The sequence below is a fragment of the Gopherus evgoodei genome, chromosome 2, assembly GCF_007399415.2.
Source record: "Gopherus evgoodei ecotype Sinaloan lineage chromosome 2, rGopEvg1_v1.p, whole genome shotgun sequence".
Classification (NCBI taxonomy): Eukaryota; Metazoa; Chordata; order Testudines; family Testudinidae; genus Gopherus; species Gopherus evgoodei.
Window position 1 is genome coordinate 296,709,565 of NC_044323.1, and position 20,334 is coordinate 296,729,898.

Here is a 20,334-nt window from a genome sequence, read left to right on the forward strand (position 1 = left end):
GTCCCGATTTGTGTGCCTGTGGTAAGACTTTGCCCTTTTTAGAGGGTCACAAACAGCAACACCTCCAAGTGATTACAGACTAGCACTGAGGAGCACCTTCAGCTCCACTTTGGGGCAGTGGTGCTGTAAGGGGAACTAGGCCTCTCTGCAGCTCCAAATCTAGCTGGGAAAAGCCACATGTATAATTCAGAACATAAGGAGTGAAATGCTTTGCAAACGAACACTATGTCCCAGGGGCCCTCACTATCTCCCTTCTCCAGCCAGGCCTGCTGGGAAAAGCCCTCCTAGCCCACCCCTGCAGCTTCTGAACACATCTGAGTGGAGTCAAACATCAGCAGGGTTTGCACTCTGCTCTGCTGCAGCTCCGTTCCACTGTCCTACTGCTCCTAGGATAGCTCATCTGGTGCTACCCACCACCCTGACCACTTCTGCCTGCACTTCGTGTCTTTTCAGAGTGTGAGCTCCTTGGGGCTGGAACTGTCTCTCCTTGCGTGGTTAGAAAGCACTTGGCACACCTTGGGCACTACTGCTGTACGAAGAATCATCATTTGAGGCTTGTAAGACTACAGCCACTGTCAGCTTTTGACTTTGCAGCCTCATCGGTTACAACAGTTTATGAGTGAAACGGGTTCGGGGGGGACTCTGCAAACCCTGCTGGATTAGCAGCAGAGGCTTGGTTAGCTCCCTGGGGTGAGTGACATGTAAGCTGCCCTCTAGCTGTGAAGTGTGGCTGGATGCTGACTCGATGCCAGTGACTCTTGTCCAGTTCTATCACACTGGAAAACATGCTACAGAAGTGACAGAGGGGTGGGATCACAGAGGAATCCCTTCCCAGTCACTGCTCCGAAGCACGCTCCTGCCTTTCCCACAGAAATCTGTATCTCGATGTCTGAACATAGACTTACATTTTTCTCTTCACCCCAAGGATACGGTTTGACTGCACCAATGAAATCAAGAACTGGATAAGCTGTGAGGAGAAAAAAGAACTCCCGTTATCATGATGCGGACAGTAGCCTGTAAAAAACAAGGATCAGTAGCTGAGATCCCTTGCCAAGGGGTTCAAAGCAGCGTCAGAAGAGGAGAGGGTGGAAATGGGGCAGACTGCTGAGCACTTGTGATGGTCTTTAGAATGACAATTGGGGTTGCAGGGAAAAATACACTAGCAGTCAATTCAATTCCACATTATAACATGCCAGGCAAGGACTTATCTTCTGGTCATGGGCTGCTGATATTCATGGTGGTATGAGACACTGCTAGTGCCTCAGAATCTACTTGTCTGAAACAGAACTAGTACAACCAAACACCTCTGCTGTTCCAACTCCCTTCTCTGGCCCGGAGATAGCCCACTACAACACCAGGCAATCCTACTGCGGAGCGCAGCTCGGGTCCTTCTGCGCTCCCGGGCAGTGGGGGAGCAGGTGAGATTTACCTTATTGACGACTTTCTGCTGCTGGGCATGCTTCTGCCTCAGGCTGGCCACTTCCCTCCACAATGCCTCATTCTCACTGCAAGGAAGGAGAAAGCCATCAGACTGCAAAGTGCTGCCTTTGGGGCACAACAAGGTGATCCTGAGGTAAATGCTGGGAAAGCTGCAGCAGGACTGCAGACATCTCCAGATACCAGCTCATTTACAAGCTCTTGGGGACTCGGGAGACACTTTTCTTTATTCACTAATTTTACTCTGCCATTTTTTACTTGCAGCGACACTACAGCGATGCTAGACACACACATATGGGCAAATACAGATATACTGATTTTGAAGTCTCTGCTCTTTTTTGTTGAGTTCTGTTCCCATCCCTGTAGCACGTGCTCCTCTCCAAAGAGAAGCAGCGGAAACAGAAGGGTTCACAAACTGAGACTTACTCACAAAGGCTTTGTCTACACTGGCAACTGAACGACAAAAGTTTGTCTTTCAGAGGTGATAACCCTCCCCCCCCGAAAGAGAAAAGTTTTGCCACGACAAGTGCCAGCGTGAACAGTGTGTTGTGCACAGGAGAGACAATGCATGTATTTTGTCGACAGGAGAGCTGACAAACAGCGGCTACGGTGCACGAGCGGCATAGCTGTGTAGTGCAGACACAGCCAAAGAGACCATGGAAAGACTGGGAGACTCTGGGGAGGGCAGGAATAAGGGGACACGAACAGCTCCGTAGAAAAGCAAGTGGGATAGGGAAGGTAAATCACGGGCTCCTATTTGTACTTTACTGTAATACATGGATGTGAGCAACACATCTCGAAGAACAACAGTTACAAAGGTGAGTAACCGTCTTTTCTTCTTCGAGTGATTGCTCACATCCATTCCAGTTAGGTGACTCCCAAGCCATACCTAGGCGGTGGGGTCGGAGTGAGAAGTCGCGGCCCGGAGCACTGCAGTTCCGAAGGCCGCATCCTCCCTCGACTGCTGGACCAGGGCGTAGTGGGAAGCAAAGGTGTGGACCGATGACCAGGTCGCTGCCCGACAGATCTCCTGGATGGGCACACGGGCTAGGAAAGCCAGCGACGACGCCTGCGCCCTGGTAGAATGCGCAGACACACGGCCCGTAGGGACATGGGCCAAGTCATAACAAGTCCTGATACAGGACGTAACCCAAGAGGATATCCTCTGGGAGGAGATAGGAAGACCTTTCATACGATCTGCTACCGCCACGAAAAGTTGGGGGGATTTTCGGAAGGGCTTAGTCCTCTCTATGTAGAACGCGAGAGCCCTACGGACATCCAGCGAGTGGAGCTGCTGCTCCCTGCCTGAGGAGTGAGGTTTTGGGAAAAAAACCGGAAGGAAAATCTCTTGGTTGATATGAAAGGCTGAGACCACCTTGGGCAGAAAAGCAGGGTGTGGCCTCAGCTGCACCTTATCCTTGTGGAAGACCGTATATGGGGGGTCTACCACCAGAGCTCGGAGCTCCGACACCCGTCTAGCTGAGGTGATAGCCACTAGAAAGGCAGTTTTCCAAGAGAGGTAGAGCAGGGAGCAAGTAGCTAACGGCTCAAAGGGGGGCCCCATGAGCCGGGACAACACCAGGTTAAGATCCCAGGTTGGAGCAGGGGGACGGACGTTAGGGAATAAACGTTCCAGCCCTTTAAGGAATCTCGACACCGTCGGGTGAGAAAAAACGGAGCGACCGTCCGCACCCGGGTGAAAGGTGGAGATAGCTGCTAGGTGGACTCGCAACGACGATAAGGCCAGACCTTGCCCTTTGAGGGACAAAACGTAGTAAGAACAAAGAGACTCTCAGTGAAATTGAAAGATGGCAAATATAACACTGATAAGAGGAACATCCTACTTCTATCACACAGCTTGTGCACTCAGAGTCACAAACTAGCTCACAGGCAAGGAGCTTCGTAAGATGTACCGAAGGATCAGACATTTTACAGTACACAGGTGATGGGAACAGCCCCGTTTTATCAGACAGTTACTGAAATCTGCACAGGCTTCGAAGCCAGGACAAAGGACTTGAACTTATTACACAGCACAGAGCAGCTTCTCTTAGCACTAAAGTCAGGAGAACGTGACATTTCCAGCAAACACAGCGTGACCTAAAATGCAGTTCAGAAGTCTAAGGAGCTCGTTCTCGGCATACGTGAGGAGACGGTGTGTGTTCGGGGTGGGGCGATCAGGGTGACTGACTCAGGAATGGCTGCTGCCTGTCACATTAAACTTCCCTTGCCAGGGGAGAAGTTGCAGGTCTTTCAGGTACAGGATCAGTTGTGTGCTGGAACTGTCGGCCATTTAGTGCAGAAGCCCTCTAGTCCAGGCCCCAATACATCTACACTGCAATCAAAGACCCACGGCACAGCTGTGCCTGCTGCAGGTCTCAGAGCCCGAACACCTACACTGCAGTTTTTAGCCCACGAGCCCAAGCCCGACTCAGCTGGGCTCTCAGACGTGGTGCTGGTTTTTTTATCGCAGTGTTAACTTACCCACAGAGCATCTGTGAACACCTTCTGGAAAGGGTCTGTAAAGAGCCCACATTTGAGGGGGTGAAAACACAGGGAATAATCTGACTGTGGCAGCTAGTCCCAGCCCCACGCAGGAAGTAGCTTCTGGGGTTTGCTCAGCTCTGAGCATTGGCATCTTTCCTACTCAAGGGAAGAATCTGCAACCCCACTTTGAGTGCTGACCTTCAAACGTTCAGACAGCTGGAACCAAGGGCTTCCTTCCAGGACTGATTCCTGCCCACCATGCCTGAGACACATCTAAGCAATGCAATGTTGGCTAAGGTCCTACAGGCCAAAACTAGTGACAAATAATGAAAGATGGGGGAAGAGAGCGAGAAACAGCTACAGAAAGGCTCACAAACAGTTAAAATGATTTGCAAGCAGGAGAAAGTGCTTTAATCCTTTCTTCAGCAGGGTTTTATGAGGCAATTAAATGCTAGTGAGGAGTTTATAAGGGCCAGTCTCAAACATTTCATTTCAGGGGTTATTAAAAGATCTTAGAAGTGTTTTATTTCTACAATATTTTATAGAATTACATAAACTCGGCCCCTCTCTGCACCTGGCTCTTTTAAAACACTGCTCCCCTGGGAGCACTCTAGTCTTGGGTCACATTCTTTGTATTGAAGACCACTGGGCAAGGAGCTGAGGGGCAGCATTTTGAATTCAAGGACAGGGCTTGCGTGCCACAGGGCTATCTGTACAAGGGAGTTGTGACTCAGCTCCACAACAGAATTAGACATAGCGGTGTCATCTGGACCTTTACAAAGGGAGGAAGTTACCTTGCGCGGTAACGATAGTTCTTCGAAATGTGAAGAACTATGGGTGCTCTACTGTAGGTGCGTGGGCCCCTTCCCCCCCAGCTGCTGACCGGAGAATTTCAATAGCAGTCTGTCCTGCCCACACGGCTCCCCGCCTGCCATGAGGCTAGCCAGCGTGTGCAGGCATTCCCACCTCAGTTCCTTCTCTACTGCAGTCAAACAGTGGAACTCCGAAGAAGAGGGGAGGGGTTACGGAGCACCCATAGGGATACACATCTCGAAGAACCATCGTTAGGCACAAGGGGAGTAACTTCTTCTTTTTCTTGTCCCTATGGGTGCTCCACTGTAGGTGACTCCTGAGCAGCACCCACTTCTGGAGGCTGGGACTTCAGAGTCAAGTCTGATATAGAGGACAGTACCGTGGCACCGAATTGGATGTCTGTAGCCGAATCCCCCAGAATGGCATAGTGTTCTGCAAAGGTATGCACAGATGTCCAGGCAGCTGCTCTGCAGAGCTCAGTTATAGGGATACCCTTGGAGAAGGTGATCGGTGAGGAGACTGGCCTCGTGGAATGCGTTCATATTGAAGATGAGGGTGTTACCGCATGGAGTTGGCCGCAGAGTTTAATACAGCCAGAGACCCAGCTGGAGAGCCGCTGTGCTGAGATTGCTGCACCTATCGATCTCTGCAATGGAGAGGAAGAGTCTCAGAGATTTTCTAAAGGCCTTTGTTCTATCCAAACAGAAGGTCAAGGCTCTTCTCATGTTGAGCGAATGAGGGATGGCTTTCCTGTTGTCCTCACGAGGGCTGGGATAAACTGTGGGAAGCTGACTAGGTTGATTCATGTGAAATGCAGAAGTTACTTTAGGGGTGAACCTTGGATGTGCTCTGAGTGTGACCGTGTTAATGAAGAACACAGTAAAAGGGAATGTGCCATCAAGGCTGCTATCTGTCCTATCCTTCTGGCTGAAGTGATGGCGATGTGTAACGTCGTCTTCATGGAAAGGTGAGTTAGTGAACAATTGGCCATGGGTTCAAATGGCGGTCTAGTCAGTCCTTTTAACACTAGATTGAGGTCCCATTGGAGAGTGGGGGCATGGGTTGTGGAAAGAGGTTTGCTATGCCTTTAAGAAACCTCTTCATAGTTGTGTGGGAAAAGACTGAGTAACCATCTACCTGCTGGTGGAAGGTTGCGACTGCTGCTAAATGAACCTTCAGTCTACCAGAGAGCCCCACTTGTCTCTGTTTGGCCTGTAAACCAAATGTAACCACGCTTGAAGGCATCTCATGCATAATCTGGCAAGAGGAATAACAGATGTGTCCACAGCCATGTGTCCCAGAAGCTGGAGTCAATGCTTGGCCCAAGTTTGAGGGCTGGACTGCACTGTCTCTATCAACAAGGACAGACTGAGAAATTTGTGATGTAGGAGGAGAGCCTTTGCCTGAGCAGAGTCGAGGTCAGCGCCTATGAATTCTAGTCTCTGCACTGGTATTAAGGTCGATTTTTGTTCACTGATCTGTAGACCCAGATTCAGAAACAGTTCCATTTCTGAGTGACCCGTTGAGCCTCTGTGCAGGACCGAGCTGTGAGAAGGCGATTGTTTAGGTAAGGATAAATCATTATGCCCTACGTGGGCTGCTACTACTGAGAGGAGCTTGGAGCACACCCTGGGGCCGACGAGAGGCTGAAAGGAGTGCCCTGTACTGGTAGCTGTCCTGGCCCAGCGTGAATCTGAGGTAATGCCTGTGACTTGCTATGATAAAAATGTGGAAATATGTCCTGAAGGTGGAGGGTCGAGAACCGATCTCTTTCTTCTAATGCAGGGATTATCGCTGATAGGTGACCATCTTGAACGTTTGCACTTTGACATAACCATTGAGCGCTCCGAGGTCCAATATGGGTCTCCAACCTCCCTTTTCCTTTGGTATCAAAAAGTAATGAGAGCAGAAGCCTTTGCCTCTGAGACGTACCAGCACAGGCTCCATAGCTCCTATGCTGAGATGGAAAGGACAGGAGTACAGACAGATACTAACAAGGCTGCTACTCTGAATACTGAGATGGTTACCTCTTGACGTAGTAGACTCTTGTGAGAAGCGTCCCTGACAAGGGATGGGGAAGGGTGTTTGGGAGGGGGATGGGAGGAGAAGTGGATGGCATATCAACACCCACTTGTCGGAGGTTATCCCTCCCCAGTGCTGAGGAATGGGGTCAGGCAGTCTCCGAAGGGAGGAGTGGGGTTTCCCAGTGTAAGGTAGCAAGGAGAGTGGCACCTCGACCAACCCATCAAAACTGCCACTTCGAGGTTGAGGGCTGAGACGAAGTTGGTTGCGGTCCCGATTGCTTTCGCTTGGGGAAACTTAGATTTCTTTCTCTGTAGCTCATAAGATCTCTGTGATGAGTACCGAGAGGTGTACTGCGATGACCGGGGCTTAAACTGTGGCTGAGGGCTGTATTTTCTCTTGTAGGCCAGCATGTATACCCCTAAGGGTCCAAGAGTCATCTGAGAATCCTTCAACGCGTGAAGGGATGGGTCTTTCTTTTTGGTGAACAGCTCCGTTCCCTCGAAGGGAAGGTCCACCACTGTGATTTGGATCTCTTTAGGGAAGCCAGACAAATGCAGCCATGAAGCCCTTCTCAATCATGGCCATAGAAATTGAACATGCCACTATGTCTGCCGCATCTAATAAGGATTGGAGAGACTTTTTGCCACCAGCTGGCCTCTTAATTATGGCCATAAATTGGTCTTTGTGGGAGTCCGGGAGCTGATCAATAAAATAACCTAGTTTCACATAGGTCTGGTATTTATATTTGGCTAACAAGGCCTAGTAATTTGCTACCCAGAACTGAAGAGAGGGTGATGAATATGCTTTTCTGCCGAACAGGTCTAAATGTTTCCTGTCTCAGACATACACGGTGCATTTAAACTGGTATTGGTGGCTCCTAGAATTAACCGCATACACAAGGTTGGAATTTGTAGGTAAGTGGGAAAGTAAAAATTCTGTGCCCTTTTCCAGCACATTTTACTTTTTACACCCCTGCTTGCATTTCAGCGGGATGGATGCAGGGGTCTGCCACATAACTCTGGCAGGATCCAGGAGTGCCTCACTGATTGGGGGGGCCACTCTGGCAGAGGTGGAAGAGTGTAGAATGTCCACCAGTTTGTGGTGAGGCTCAGCCACTTGGCGCAGCTGTATTTGCAGGGCTTCTGACACCCTCCAAGCTAAGTCCTTGAATGACTTAAAATCATCCACCATGGATGGCGGAGGGGGCATCACCGCCTCATCAGGCGAGGACGATGAAAGATGGGCATGAGAAGTGTCTTCCTTCTCTGCCTCAGTTTCCATTTCCCCAATAGCTCAGGAGGTTCCGACACCTTTGACCCTGCAGCTGACGGAGGCTACCTCCTTGCCTGCTGGTATGCCACACCAAGTGCCTGCCATGGGTCCCAGTATGCCATTGAGGGTAGGAGGCTGGTGGCTAGTACCATGGCTGCCCAAACCATGGAAGGTTAAGGGATGGGCGGGTGGTACACCTGGTGTCAATAGGGAAATGCATCAGACACTGAGAGATCTGTTGCACACCTTCGTCTGCACTGGCTGATTTCCATCGGTGCCGGTGGCTGTCGGTGCTGAGAGGCTGGTACCCATGGAATCGGAGATGCAGACCTAGTCATGCGGTCCATTGGTGCTGGTGCCAATGACCGCCTTGATGTAGCCTTCCCTGGGACAGATCTTCCATGCTTTTCATGCCCCTGCAGTACTGGTACCTCTTTGCCTGTGCCCATCAGGTCTTTGGGCAGAGCGACTTGCTCTGTCAGCTCGTGCCTTGGGTACTAACTCTACAAGCTTTGGCGCTGTCAGTACCAATGATACCCACAGAACAGGCGATCGTTTCCAGCTCAATTGGGGCTCTCTATGGGAACTCATGGCCCTTTTCTTAGCGGTCTTGAATGAGTTATTCATCTCCCTGGGCTCACCTGCCTTCAATGTAGAAGGTTGCGGGGACAGCTCTCGCTGGACTCAGGGGGTTGAAGGGCTGACTCCAGGAGCAGGACTTCCTGGACCTGGGTTTTAACTGCTGGGACCAATCACAGGTTTGTGGATTGTGCTTTTCCCCCAGGCAGTGAATGAACTGCGAATATCCATCCGTCGCTAGGATGGATTCTTTGCAGCTCAGGCACTTTTTGAAGCCTGCAGAACCAGGCACACCCTTGTCCAGAGAGGTCCCCCCACACTGGGGTTGGCGAGAGGCAAATCTTTTTTGCTTTTTTGGCACGGCCAACCAGAACAAAGTACAGAAAAGAAGAAGTCTTCAAATGAAGCTAAAATTTGCAAAACTGCAGGGAGTGAATGATCCGTGAACAGTCTCTCTAGCCAGGGAAGTTGAGAAGGAACTGAGGAAGGAATGCCCAGCCGCATGGCAGGTGGGGAGCCATGGACTGCTACTGAAATCCTCTGATCAGCAGCATGTGGGCACACACACCCCTACAGCGGAGCACACTGAGGGACACTACTCGAAGAAGAAGAATAAGCAACTCTCTAGCTCAGGGGTTGGCAACCTTTCAGCAGTGCTGTGCCGAGTCTTCATTTATTCACTCTAATGTAAGGTTCCGCGTGCCAGTCATACATGTTAACGTTTTTAGAAGGGCTCTTTCTATAAGTCTATAATATACAACTAAATTATTGTTGTATGTAAAGTAAAGAAGGTTTCTAAAATGTTTAAGAAGCTTCACTTAAAATTAAATTAAAACATAGAGCCCCCCGGACTGGTGGTCAGGAGTGTGAGTGCCACTGAAAATCGGCACGTGTGCTGTCTTTGGCATATGTGCCATAGGTTGCCTACCCCTGCTCTAGCTCTTTTACCATGTCGGACTCTTTTACCATGTCCCGTCTATGTCTAAAGGCAGGAGTTACTGCAGCCAACGAACAAGTAAGGTGAAACATGTTCACATTCAGAGAAGCTGGCTAGAATTATCTGGGTCTTCTTCACAAAGAACATATAATATCCACAAACACACCAGCCCTTCTCAGATGGAAGGAAAGTGCAGTGTGTGTAAACTGGTGCCACATACGGGGATCAGATATGATGGTGATGAGCACCAGTACAAAATCCTGAGACATACACATTTTTTTACGCAGTAGGTCTGAGGACTAACTCCCCCCAGAAACAGATTCTCTTCCCATATGTTTGTGCTCAGGCTTACTCCCACCTTACAGATGGCCTTGGCATAGAGACAGACGTGCAAGTCTAGTCAGAAAAACTGGGCATCTTTAAACAGAAGCCCAGCTCTCCAGCCCCGCCAAGGATACGTCTACACTGCGGCTGGGAGCAGGCCTCCCAGCCCAGGCACAGACCTGTGTTGGCAGGGCTTGAGCTAGTATGGTAAAAATAGCAGTGTGGCTAGTACAGCATCAGGGGAGGCTTGGGGTAGCCACCTGTGCTAGAACACAGCCAACCCTGTGGCCAGCCCAAGTCTCTGCCCATGCTGCAACATTCACACAGCTATTTTTGGCGTGCTAGCATCTCCTAGCTGCAGTGTAGACATGCCTCAAGGAGCATGTAATCATCCTCCAAGGGACACCTCAGCCAGTCACGGCCAATGATGTTTGTTATCTCTTGCAGCCAGAGGAGGCAGTCATTTGTTATTAAAGGCTCACAAGGATCCAGGAGAACAGCCCCTCCTATTTGAAAAAGTCTTCCTAGGGCAATTTTAATTATCAGGATGCATTTGGGACAACAACTCTTTTATCCTTCCTTCAGTTAAAACTGCTTTGGGTAAAAAACCCCAAAGATTACCTTTATGGCTAGTAATTACTGGAATTAATTAACCCATAACTGACATTTCCCATCAAATAAACTTTTTTAAACAAAATGCAGTGTTGCAAACTCAAGCTTTTATCACAACTCTCCTCACTTCATAGAATATCAGGGTTGGAAGGGACCTCAGGAGCTACCTAGTCCAACCCCCTGCTCAAAGCAGGACCAATTCCCAGTCAGATTTTTGCCCCAAATCCCTAAATGGCTCCCTCAAGGATTGAACTCACCACCCTGGGTTTAGCAGGCCAAGGCTCAAACCACTGAGCTATCCCTCATCCCCACTTTAACATGAAAAGTAACTGAAGTAACAGCTTGCAGAGAGCTTTCTCTAACAGCTCTCCTTATTTCTGAGAAGCTGTTTCTCAAGACAAAAATCAGGCTAATGCACTCTAATGATCATACAGAACACAGGTTCAAGAAGAAACAAACAAGTTAGTACTCAGAATGCAATGTAATAGTCTATCTTTTGCCTTGTTCTGACAATTGCTACATCTAAAATGCTTATTTGAGAGATCTTCATTGTTGAATTCAAATAATGAATGAAAACACTCATTTTGGAAGCTGTCTCTCTCTGGAGGGTTAAATCCTTCTCCAAGTTGTTTTCTGGTGTTTTTCATAAAGCCCAGCTTCTGGAGACGGGTGATTAGATGGGAACCTCAGCTTTCATTTTTATTGTTTTTAAAGGAAGGTTCTAATCCCTCATGGTTGCAGAGAAAAGCTTGAAAACTTCAACCCTAAGTGCTCAAAAAACAGAAGGCAAAGAAAAAGAACCTAACCTATATTATTTTTCAACCCCCCTGGATTTGGGGCTGTAGAACAGTAGGGATCACAATACTGAAAACACCATTTTCAATGGTGACATGTAGCTGGGACCATATCCCAGTGTGTTTTATCCTGCAGGGTTTATAATTTTAGTCTCTGTTGTGTTGTATTTCTATCTTTTGATAAGCCCTCTCCATGTAAATAACTTCTTCAGGATGCATGCTGGAATCTTATATACAAATGTAACAAGGAATAAAATCCTCACAAACAGGGTGCAGAGACATACAATAGTATTAGCCAGCACGTTATATTAAATTAAAAAAAAAACGGTTACTCACCTTTGTAACTGTTGTTCTTCGAGATGTGTTGCTCATATCCATTCCAGTTAAGTGTGTGCGCGCCGCGTGCACGTTTGTCGGAAGATTTTACCCCAGCAACACTCGGTGGGTCAGCTGGGGGCCCCCTGGAGTGGCGCCGCATATATACCCCTGCCGACCCAACCACTCCCCAGTTCCTTCTTGCCAGCTACTCTGACAGTAGGGAAGGAGGGTGGGTTTGGAATGGATATGAGCAACACATCTCGAAGAACAATAGTTACAAAGGTGAGTAACCGTCTTTTCTTCTTCGAGTGCTTGCTCATATCCATTCCAGTTAGGTGATTCCCAAGCCTTACGTACGCGGTGGGTGTCATAAACAGATAGCTAAGGGTTAAAGTTCTTTTACATGTAAAGGGTTAACAAAGGGAACCAAACACCTGACCAGAGGACCAATCAGGAAACAAGACTTTTTCAAATCTGGGTGGAGGGAAGTTTTGGGTGTGAGTCCTTTGTTCCTTGTCTTGGTTCGGTGACCCTCTCGGCTCTGAGAGTGATCTCTCTATCTCCAGGCTTTCTAATCTTCTGTTTCCAAGTTGTAAGTACAAGGATAGTAAGACAATAGGTTTATATTGTTTTTTTGTATTTACATGTGTGTAGTTGCTGGAATGTGTTAAATTGTATTCTTTTTGGATAAGGCTGTTTATTCATTTTTTCTTTTAAGCAATTAACCCTGTATATTGTCACCTTGATACAGAGACCATTTTTATGTCTTTTTCTTTCTTTTTATACAAAGTTTTGCTTTTGAAGACCTGTTTGGGTTTTTCCTCCCCCCCCTTGTTGAGGCTCGAGGGAATTGAGTCTGTACTTAACAGGAAGACAGAAGGGGGGGGGAGGAGGGTGGAATCCCTTTGTTTAGATTCACGGAGCTTGAATCTGTATATCTCTCCAGGAACCCAGGCAGGGAACACCTGGAGGGGAGGAGGGGGAAGGCAAATGGTTTATTCCCCTTTGTTGTCAGTATCATAACCTAGTCCCAGATTTGGACCTTAGCATCCAAAATATGGGGGTTAGCATGAAAACCTCCAAGCTTAGTTACCAGCTTGGATCTGGTAAAGCTGCCACCACCCAAAAAATTAGAGTGTTTTGGGGCACTCTGGTCCCCCCAAAAAACCTTCCCTGGGGACCCCAAGACCCAAATCCCTTGAGTCTCACAACAAAGGGAAATAAACCTTTTCCCTTCCTGCCTCCAGGTGTTCCTGGAGAGATACACAGAAGCAAACTCTGTGAATCTAAACAGAGGGATTCCCCCCTCTCTATTTCCAGTCCTGGAAACACAAGCACTTCCCTCTTCACCCAGAGGGAATGCAAAGTCAGGCTAGTAAATCTAACACACACAGATTTCGCCCTGACTTCTTCCTCCCACCAGTTCCCTGGTGAGCTGCAGACTCAATTCCCTGGAGTTCCCCACTAAAGAAAAACTCCAACAGGTCTTAAAAGAAAGCTTTATATAAAAAGAAAGAAAAATATATAAAAATGGTCTCTCTGTATTAAGGTGACAAATACAGGGTCATTTGCTTAAAAGAATATTGAATAAACAGCCTTATTTAAAAAGAATACATTTCAAAGCACTCCAGCAACTATAGACATGTAAATACAAAACAACAAACCATCTTTGTACTCACAACTTGGAAAGAGAAGAATAGAAAGCAGGAAATAGAAAAATCCTTCCCATAGCTGAGAGGGACAGGCAGAAGACCAAGAACAAAGGACTCACACACAAAAAACCCTCCACCCAGATTTGAAAAAGTCTTGTTTCCTGATTGGTCCTCTGGTCAGGTGTTTCAGATTACTTCTTTCCAGGTGTAAGAGACATTAACCCTTAGCTATCTGTTTATGACAGTGAGACTCAAGGAATCTGAGTCTTGGGGTCCCCCAGGGAAGGTTTTGGGGAGACCAGAGTGAGCCAGACACTGGAATTTTCTGGCTGGTGGCAGCGATATCAGATCCAAGCTGATAATTAAGTTTGGAGGTTTCATGCTAACTTCTCATGTTCTGAACTCTAAGGTTCAGATCTGAGTAGGAAAGTTATGACATGAGTGGCAGCGGTGTGGAAAGATAGAATCCAGAAGCCAGTAGGAATATTATTTTCTTTTCCTCTGCTAGGGCTTTTAAACAGACAGAAAGGCTTTGGTTTTAAAAGGAGCCAGAGAGAATTTTTTTTTCTATTCTCTCGTTGCAGTTTGGCTTGCATATTAAGCAAGGAACTATTAAGGTTGACAAAGGGTCTTTTGTTAAACTATAGCACTCCGATTGAGAGTCAAGTACCCAGCACAACACACATGCAAATAAAGTGGTTTTTCTGGTTTACTTTACATTTAAAATATTAGCTAGAGGAAGAAAAAAAAGGCACTGTTGCTGGGCAAACCCCAGGAGACAACAGAGAGCCAGCAGTTCAAACAATAAACACCAGAGGGCACCCTAACACCAGAAAACAGGAACCATGACTTCCAAGGCAAAAATGGATTCAGAGGAACAAAGCAAAGAAGCAGACCACAGGCGACAAATGGAAAAAAGAGAAAAAGAGGTGGAACTGAAAGAAAAGGAAGAAAACATCAAACAGGCAGCCCATAAAAAGAGAACAAGAAGCCAAAAATGCAGCCCATCACAGAAAACAAGAAGAAGAAGAGGTGGCCCACCGCCAAGAAATGGAAAAACAACAAAAAGAAAGTGAAGAGAGGGAAAAACAGAGAAAGCATGAACTGGAGTTAGCGCAGGCTGGGCAGCATGCTCCAGCCAATCCTAACAACCCTTCGCCAATTATGATTCCACATCACAGCAAATTTCCCACCTACAAGGCAGGTGATGACACCGAGGCCTTCTTGGAAAATTTTGAAAGAGCCTGTCTTGGGTACAGCATCCCTGAAGACCAGTACATGGTAGAGCTGAGGTCACAGCTCAGTGGACCTTTAGCAGAGGTGGCGGCTGAAATGCCAAAGGACAGAATGAACGATTATAAGCTGTTTCCAACCAAGGCCAGATTCAGAATGGGGATAACCCCGGATCATGCCCGTCGGCGTTTCAGAACCCAAAAGTGGAAACCAGATGCATCATTTCCCAGACACGCCTACTACGTTGGGAAAAATTATGAGGCCTGGATATCAGGAAACAATGTTAAATCCTTGGACGAACTGCACCTCCTCATACAAATGGAGCAGTTCTTGGATGGTGTTCCTGAGGACATAACACAGTACATACAAGATGGAAAACCCAAAAATCTCACCGAGGCGGGGGAGATTGGAGCCAAATGGATGGAAGTGGCAGAAAGCAAAAAAACTACTGTCAAGGGGAACGAATAGCCCAGAGGGCACACCGACAATAAACCCTACAACCGAGGGCAACCCAAGACCCCACCTACAACCCAAGGAAAGCCACAGACGCCCTATTCTTCCACCTCACCAGTCTCCAGTAACTCACCTCGACCCAGTGACCAGTCAGCTGGAAGATGCTTCAAGTGTAATGAAAAGACGGTTACTCACCTTTGTAACTGTTGTTCTTCGAGATGTATTGCTCATATCCATTCCAGTTAGGTGTGTGTGCGCCGCGCGTGCACATTCGTCGGAAAACTTTTACCTTAGCAACTCAGTGGGCCGGCAGGTCGCCCCCTAGAGTGGAGCCGTCATGGTGCTCGATATATACCCCTGCCGGCCCACCCGCTCCTCAGTTCCTTCTTGCCGGCTACTCCGACAGTGGGGAAGGAGGACGGGTGTGGAATGGATATGAGCAACACATCTCAAAGAACAACAGTTACAAAGGTGAGTAACCGTCTTTTCTTCTTCGAGTGATTGCTCATATCCATTCCAGTTAGGTGAATCCCAAGCCTTACGTAGGCGGTGGGGTCGGAGTGAAATGTGGCAGAATGAAAACTGCTGAGCCAGTGGCTACAGCATCTCTTGACTGTTGAACCAGGGCATACTGCGAAGCAAAGGTATGGACCGAGGACCAATGGAGCTGCGTGACAGATCTCGTGGGTAGGAACACGAGCCAGCAAGGCGGAAGATGAAGCCTGAGCCCTGGTAGAATGCACGGTGATGTGGCTTGGGGAAATATGAGCCAAATCATAACCAGTGCAGATGTACGCCATCACCCAAGATGAGATCCTCTGGGAGGAAAACAAGCAAGCCCTCCCTTTGGTCTGCTACCGTGACAGAGCTGGGGCACCTTACGAAATGGTTCTGTCAGTGCAATATAAATGAGAGCACTCTACAGATGTCCAGGGAGTGCAATTGTTGCGCCCATTGCACTGAGCTGTGGGTAACATGAAAGGCCGAAATCACCTTAGGGAGGAAATCCGGGTGTGGTCATAACTGCACCTTGTCTTTGTGAAACCTAGTGTACGGCGGAACCACCGTAAGAGCTCTGAGCTCGGAGACTCGTCTGGCCGATGTAACAGCTATGAGGAAAGTTGTCGTCCAAGACAGGTATAGCAGAGGGCCGGTCGCGAACGGCTCGAATGGGGGAGACATAAGTCTGGTTAAAACTAGGTTGAGGTCCCAGGTTGGGGCTGGGCGGCGCACCCGAGGGTGCAAGCGCTTCAAGCCCTTGAGGGACCTCGAACCCATAGAGTGTGAGAACACGGAACGTCCACCTTAGCCTGGCTGGAAGGTAGAGATGGCTGCTAAGTGTACCCTCAGTGATGATACCGCCAGGTCCTGCCGCTGAAGGCCAGAGGCAGGCCAAATAGAGGGGATCGAGACCTCAGTAGGAGCAAGATCGAGCGTATTGCACCTGTAGAAGAAACGCTTCCAGTCGGCCAGGTACGTTGACCAGGTGGAAGGCTTCCTGCCACCCCGGCTCAGTTACGCAGCAGCCACACCGTGAGGCGAAGAGGCTGCAGGTCCGGGTGACGAAACCTGTCGTGGCCCTGAGTGATGAGGTCTGGGTGGGGTGGCAGGGTAATTGGGTTGGTTATTGACAGGCCAAGCAACGTAGTATATCAGTGCTGCCTGGACCATGCTGGAGTGATCATGATGATGCGCGCTCTGCCCCTGCGGAGTTTGAGTAGGACCTAATGAACCAGTGGGAACAGTGGGAAGGCATAAAGGAGTTGGCCTTTCCACGGCATCAGGAATGCGTCCAAGATCGATCCCGAGGAGAGACCTTGGAAGGAGCAGAACATCTGGCATTTTCTGCTCTCGCGGTGAGCGAACAGGTCTATGTGAGGAAAAATCTCCACTTCTGGAAAGCAGAACGCCTCACATGGGGCAGAGTGACCACTCGTAAGACAGGAAAGACCTGCTGAGTCAAAGCGCCAAGGCGTTCCGAACACCTGGGAGAAAGGACGTCACCAGCTCCATCGAGTGGGCCATGCAAAAGTCCCAAAATGGATGGCCTCCTGACAAAAGGGGGGAGGACCATGTCCCTCCCTGGTTATTTATGAAGCACATGGCCGTTGTGTTGGCTGTAAATACCGAGATACCACGGCCTCGCAGCTGCCGCTGGAACCCCTGGCACGTCAGGCGGACTACTCTCATTTTTGGGGCACTGATGTGGAATGCCAGCTCCCGAGAAGACCAAAGGCCTTAAGCTCAGAGGTGACCATGAGCACTCGAGCAGAGAGATGACGCGTCCGTCGTCAGGGGCAGTGAAGGCTGGGGCGGATGGAACCGCATCCCTGCCCACACCAGGGAGGGAGTTAGCCACCACTTTAGGGAGCCTAAGGTGCTCGAGGCAACGGTGACTACCATGACCATTGGCTCCCTGTCCAGGCGGTACGCCGAGGTGAGCCGGACTTGGAGAGGACAGAGGCGGAGCTTGGCGTGTTTGGTTACAAACTTGCGGGCAGCCATGGACCCAGGAGACTGAGACAAGTGCGAGCCGAGGTCGTTGGGAAAGTCTGCAGACCTCGGATGATTGTTGCCATCGCCTAAAACCGCGGCTGTGATAAGCAGGCTCCGGCTAGGTCGGAGACCAGGCTAGCCCCTAGGAAGTCCAACCTCTGTGTGGGAACCAGAGTGGATTGCTCTATAGTAATCATCAGGCCTAGACCTGTGAATAAGACCCCGTGACGATGCCCACGTGCTGAGTGGTTTGTGTCTCGGAGTCTCCTCGGATAAGCGAATCGTCCAGATATGGAAAAACGCATATCCGACATCAGCGAAGGTAGGCGGCGACTATGGCCATATACTTGGTCAATACCTGTGGGGCTGCAGAAAGGCCAAACAGTAGGACCGTAAACCAGAAGTACTGACGGTTGGCTAGAAAGCGGAGGTATCTCCTGTGCGGAGGGAAGATGGCGTTGTGAAAGTACATGTCCTTCATATCGAGGGCGGCATAGCAGTCCCTAGGAGGCAAGGATGGGATAATGGTTCCCAGGGATACCATGCGGAACTTCAACCTTATCCTAAACTGGTTGAGTCCGCGCAGGACTAGGAAGGTCTGAGACCTCCGTTCGAGTGGGGGACTAGGGCATAACGGGAGTAAACCCCCTTGCCCCTTTCGTCCGTCGGCGTCTGCACCTCTTGTACAAGGAATTGCTCGTGAGAGGGGTCCCTGAAGGGGGACAGGGTTGGAACAAATTAGAGGTGGTACCCATGCTCCACCGTGCGCAGGACCCAGCGATCTGAAATTAACTGGGGCCACGCCAGGAGAAAGCGGGATTGGGATCCCGGCCTGTGACTGGTACACTGCCCTCAGGCGCACCTTGGAAGGTTCGTCTTTGGTCCCAGTGGTAATTGCGAGGGACTTTGACCTTGGGTCTTTAGGGGTCCTGACATTTGTCTGCGACCACCTTGGCCTCGCCGTTTGCCAAAGTCCTGTCTCTGGCTAGGCACAGAGTATGGCGGCTGGGGACAGAAAGGTCTGCGTTTGGTCACTGGCATATGCATGCTCAGAGAGCGCATTAGGACCCTATTGTCCATCAGGCTTCGCAGCCTGGGGCTGTCTTTGCTGCGAAGAGGCCTTTACCAACAAAGGGTAAGTCCTGAATGGCATACTGCAGCTCCGGCCGGAGGTTTGAAACCTGAAGCCATGAGATGCACCTCATGGCGACACCAAAGGCCAGAGTCCTGGCTGCTGAGTCTGCTGCATCCAACGAGGCCTGGAGGGACGCTCTGGGTACCTTTTTCCCCCATCCTCCAAGACGGCAGCGAACTCTTGGCGGGCGTTTTGAGGGAGAAACTCCATAAACTAAACCCAGGTGCTATAATTATAGCAGCTAAGCAAGGCTTGTTGCTTTGCTACCCAGAGCTGCAGGGCCTCTGCAGAGTACACCTGGCAGCCAAGTAAGTTCATTCGCCAAGCCTCCTTCGGTTTTGGGGCTGGTGCCCGCTGGCCATGCCAATACCTCTCCTTAACAGACTGAAAGACTAGTGAGCAGAGAGGAGAGCGGACAGACGAGTAGTCGTACCCCTTAGAGGGCACCATACCGGGTCCTCTACCTCTGGGACCTCCTCCACCTCAGGTTGTCGGGGGGCGTATCAGAATCGTGGTCCTGAGCATAAGATCTGCGCATGTGGGATGACACGGATGCGTGTCTGGATGGCCATGGAGGTACTAAAAAAAAAAAAAAGGCATGGCAGAGTCTCTGACTCTATCAGACCTTGCCCAACTCGGCACCACGGACCGGTACCGGGAGGCGTACCGGTACCTGGAACGAGATACAGACCTGCAACCAGAACAGTGCCGGGAGGTTGACCGAGATCTCGAGGCTCGGGGAGAGGCTACGGGAGTCACGGTACCTGTCGCGGTGCCGGGAGTCGGAACGGTGCCGATAGTAGCGGGTCGGCGAACGGGATACCGACCGGTGCGGCGAGTGCGACCAGTACCGATGAGGAAAACAGCACCGGGACTGCAAGTGGTGTCGGATGTGCTGACGGGACATGGAGTGTCTGCGGGACCATGATCATGAACGGTGCCGCTCTGCTGTGCTGACAGAGGACGGTCATATGAAGAGACTGTATTACCCGCACCGGCGGTGCCGGAGTCAGGCAGCATTGACTCTGTCATGGCAATGAGATCCCTCGCCGTTGGTAATGTCTCCGGCATGGAGGGAACAGCAGGCTCAACCACAGTGCATACTGGGGAGCTGTCAGGCACCGGATTCGACGGCCCTTGTGGGACCGGGATCGACGGTGCCGACGTCGTCGGTGCCTCAGCAGGTGTCGGTGCCGGGCGATCCGACTTAGATGAGCTCTCTGGCTGTGGTGCAGTTGGCACAGAAGCAGCGGGAGCAGTAAGCTCTACCATGGCGCGTGCCGGGGAGCCGTCAGGCACCAGCAGGAATTGTAGGCTTTCTCGACCTCGGAGGAAGGGAGCGGTGCCGAGTCGACTTCGATGCCGGCGACGGCCGGTGCCGAAAGGCCTTGGCAGTACTGGCGGGGTCCGGTGCCGAGGAGGCGCTTCTGCCAGCTGCTTGATCATCGCTCGGTGCCAAAGGTGGAGGGGAAAGTGAAAGTCCCGCTCCTTTTTGTTCTCGGCTTAAAAGCCTTGCAAATGGGGCACTTAGCTGTCAAGTGTGATTCCCTGAGGCACTTCAAACAGGAGTCGTGTGGATCTCCCTTCGGCATTGGCTTCTGGCAGGCCGAGCCCATTTTAAAACCCGGTGAGCCGTGCATGGGGGTGCAGGGAAGGGGCTACTTCCTGAACCCCGCTAACTATTACTAAACTAACTATGTTAGCAAAGAAAAAACGTATAACTATACAAATATATATATAAAGGAATTATAACTGCATAACTATATACGA

At 49.9% G+C, this 20,334-nt stretch overlaps 1 protein-coding gene across 3 annotated transcripts in view; it reads right to left on the bottom strand.

The window, feature by feature from the left end:
- HSF1 (heat shock transcription factor 1) overlaps positions 1 to 20,334 on the bottom strand; it is a 108,251-nt gene that overhangs the window by 28,157 nt on the left and 59,760 nt on the right. For all 3 annotated transcript variants that reach the window (XM_030554051.1, XM_030554050.1, XM_030554052.1), the window contains exons 5-6: positions 1,430 to 1,505; positions 906 to 967 (exon numbers count right to left, since the gene is read on the bottom strand). In XM_030554051.1, coding sequence (XP_030409911.1) covers positions 906 to 967; positions 1,430 to 1,505 — 138 coding nt within the window. The remainder of the gene's footprint in view (positions 1 to 905; positions 968 to 1,429; positions 1,506 to 20,334) is intronic.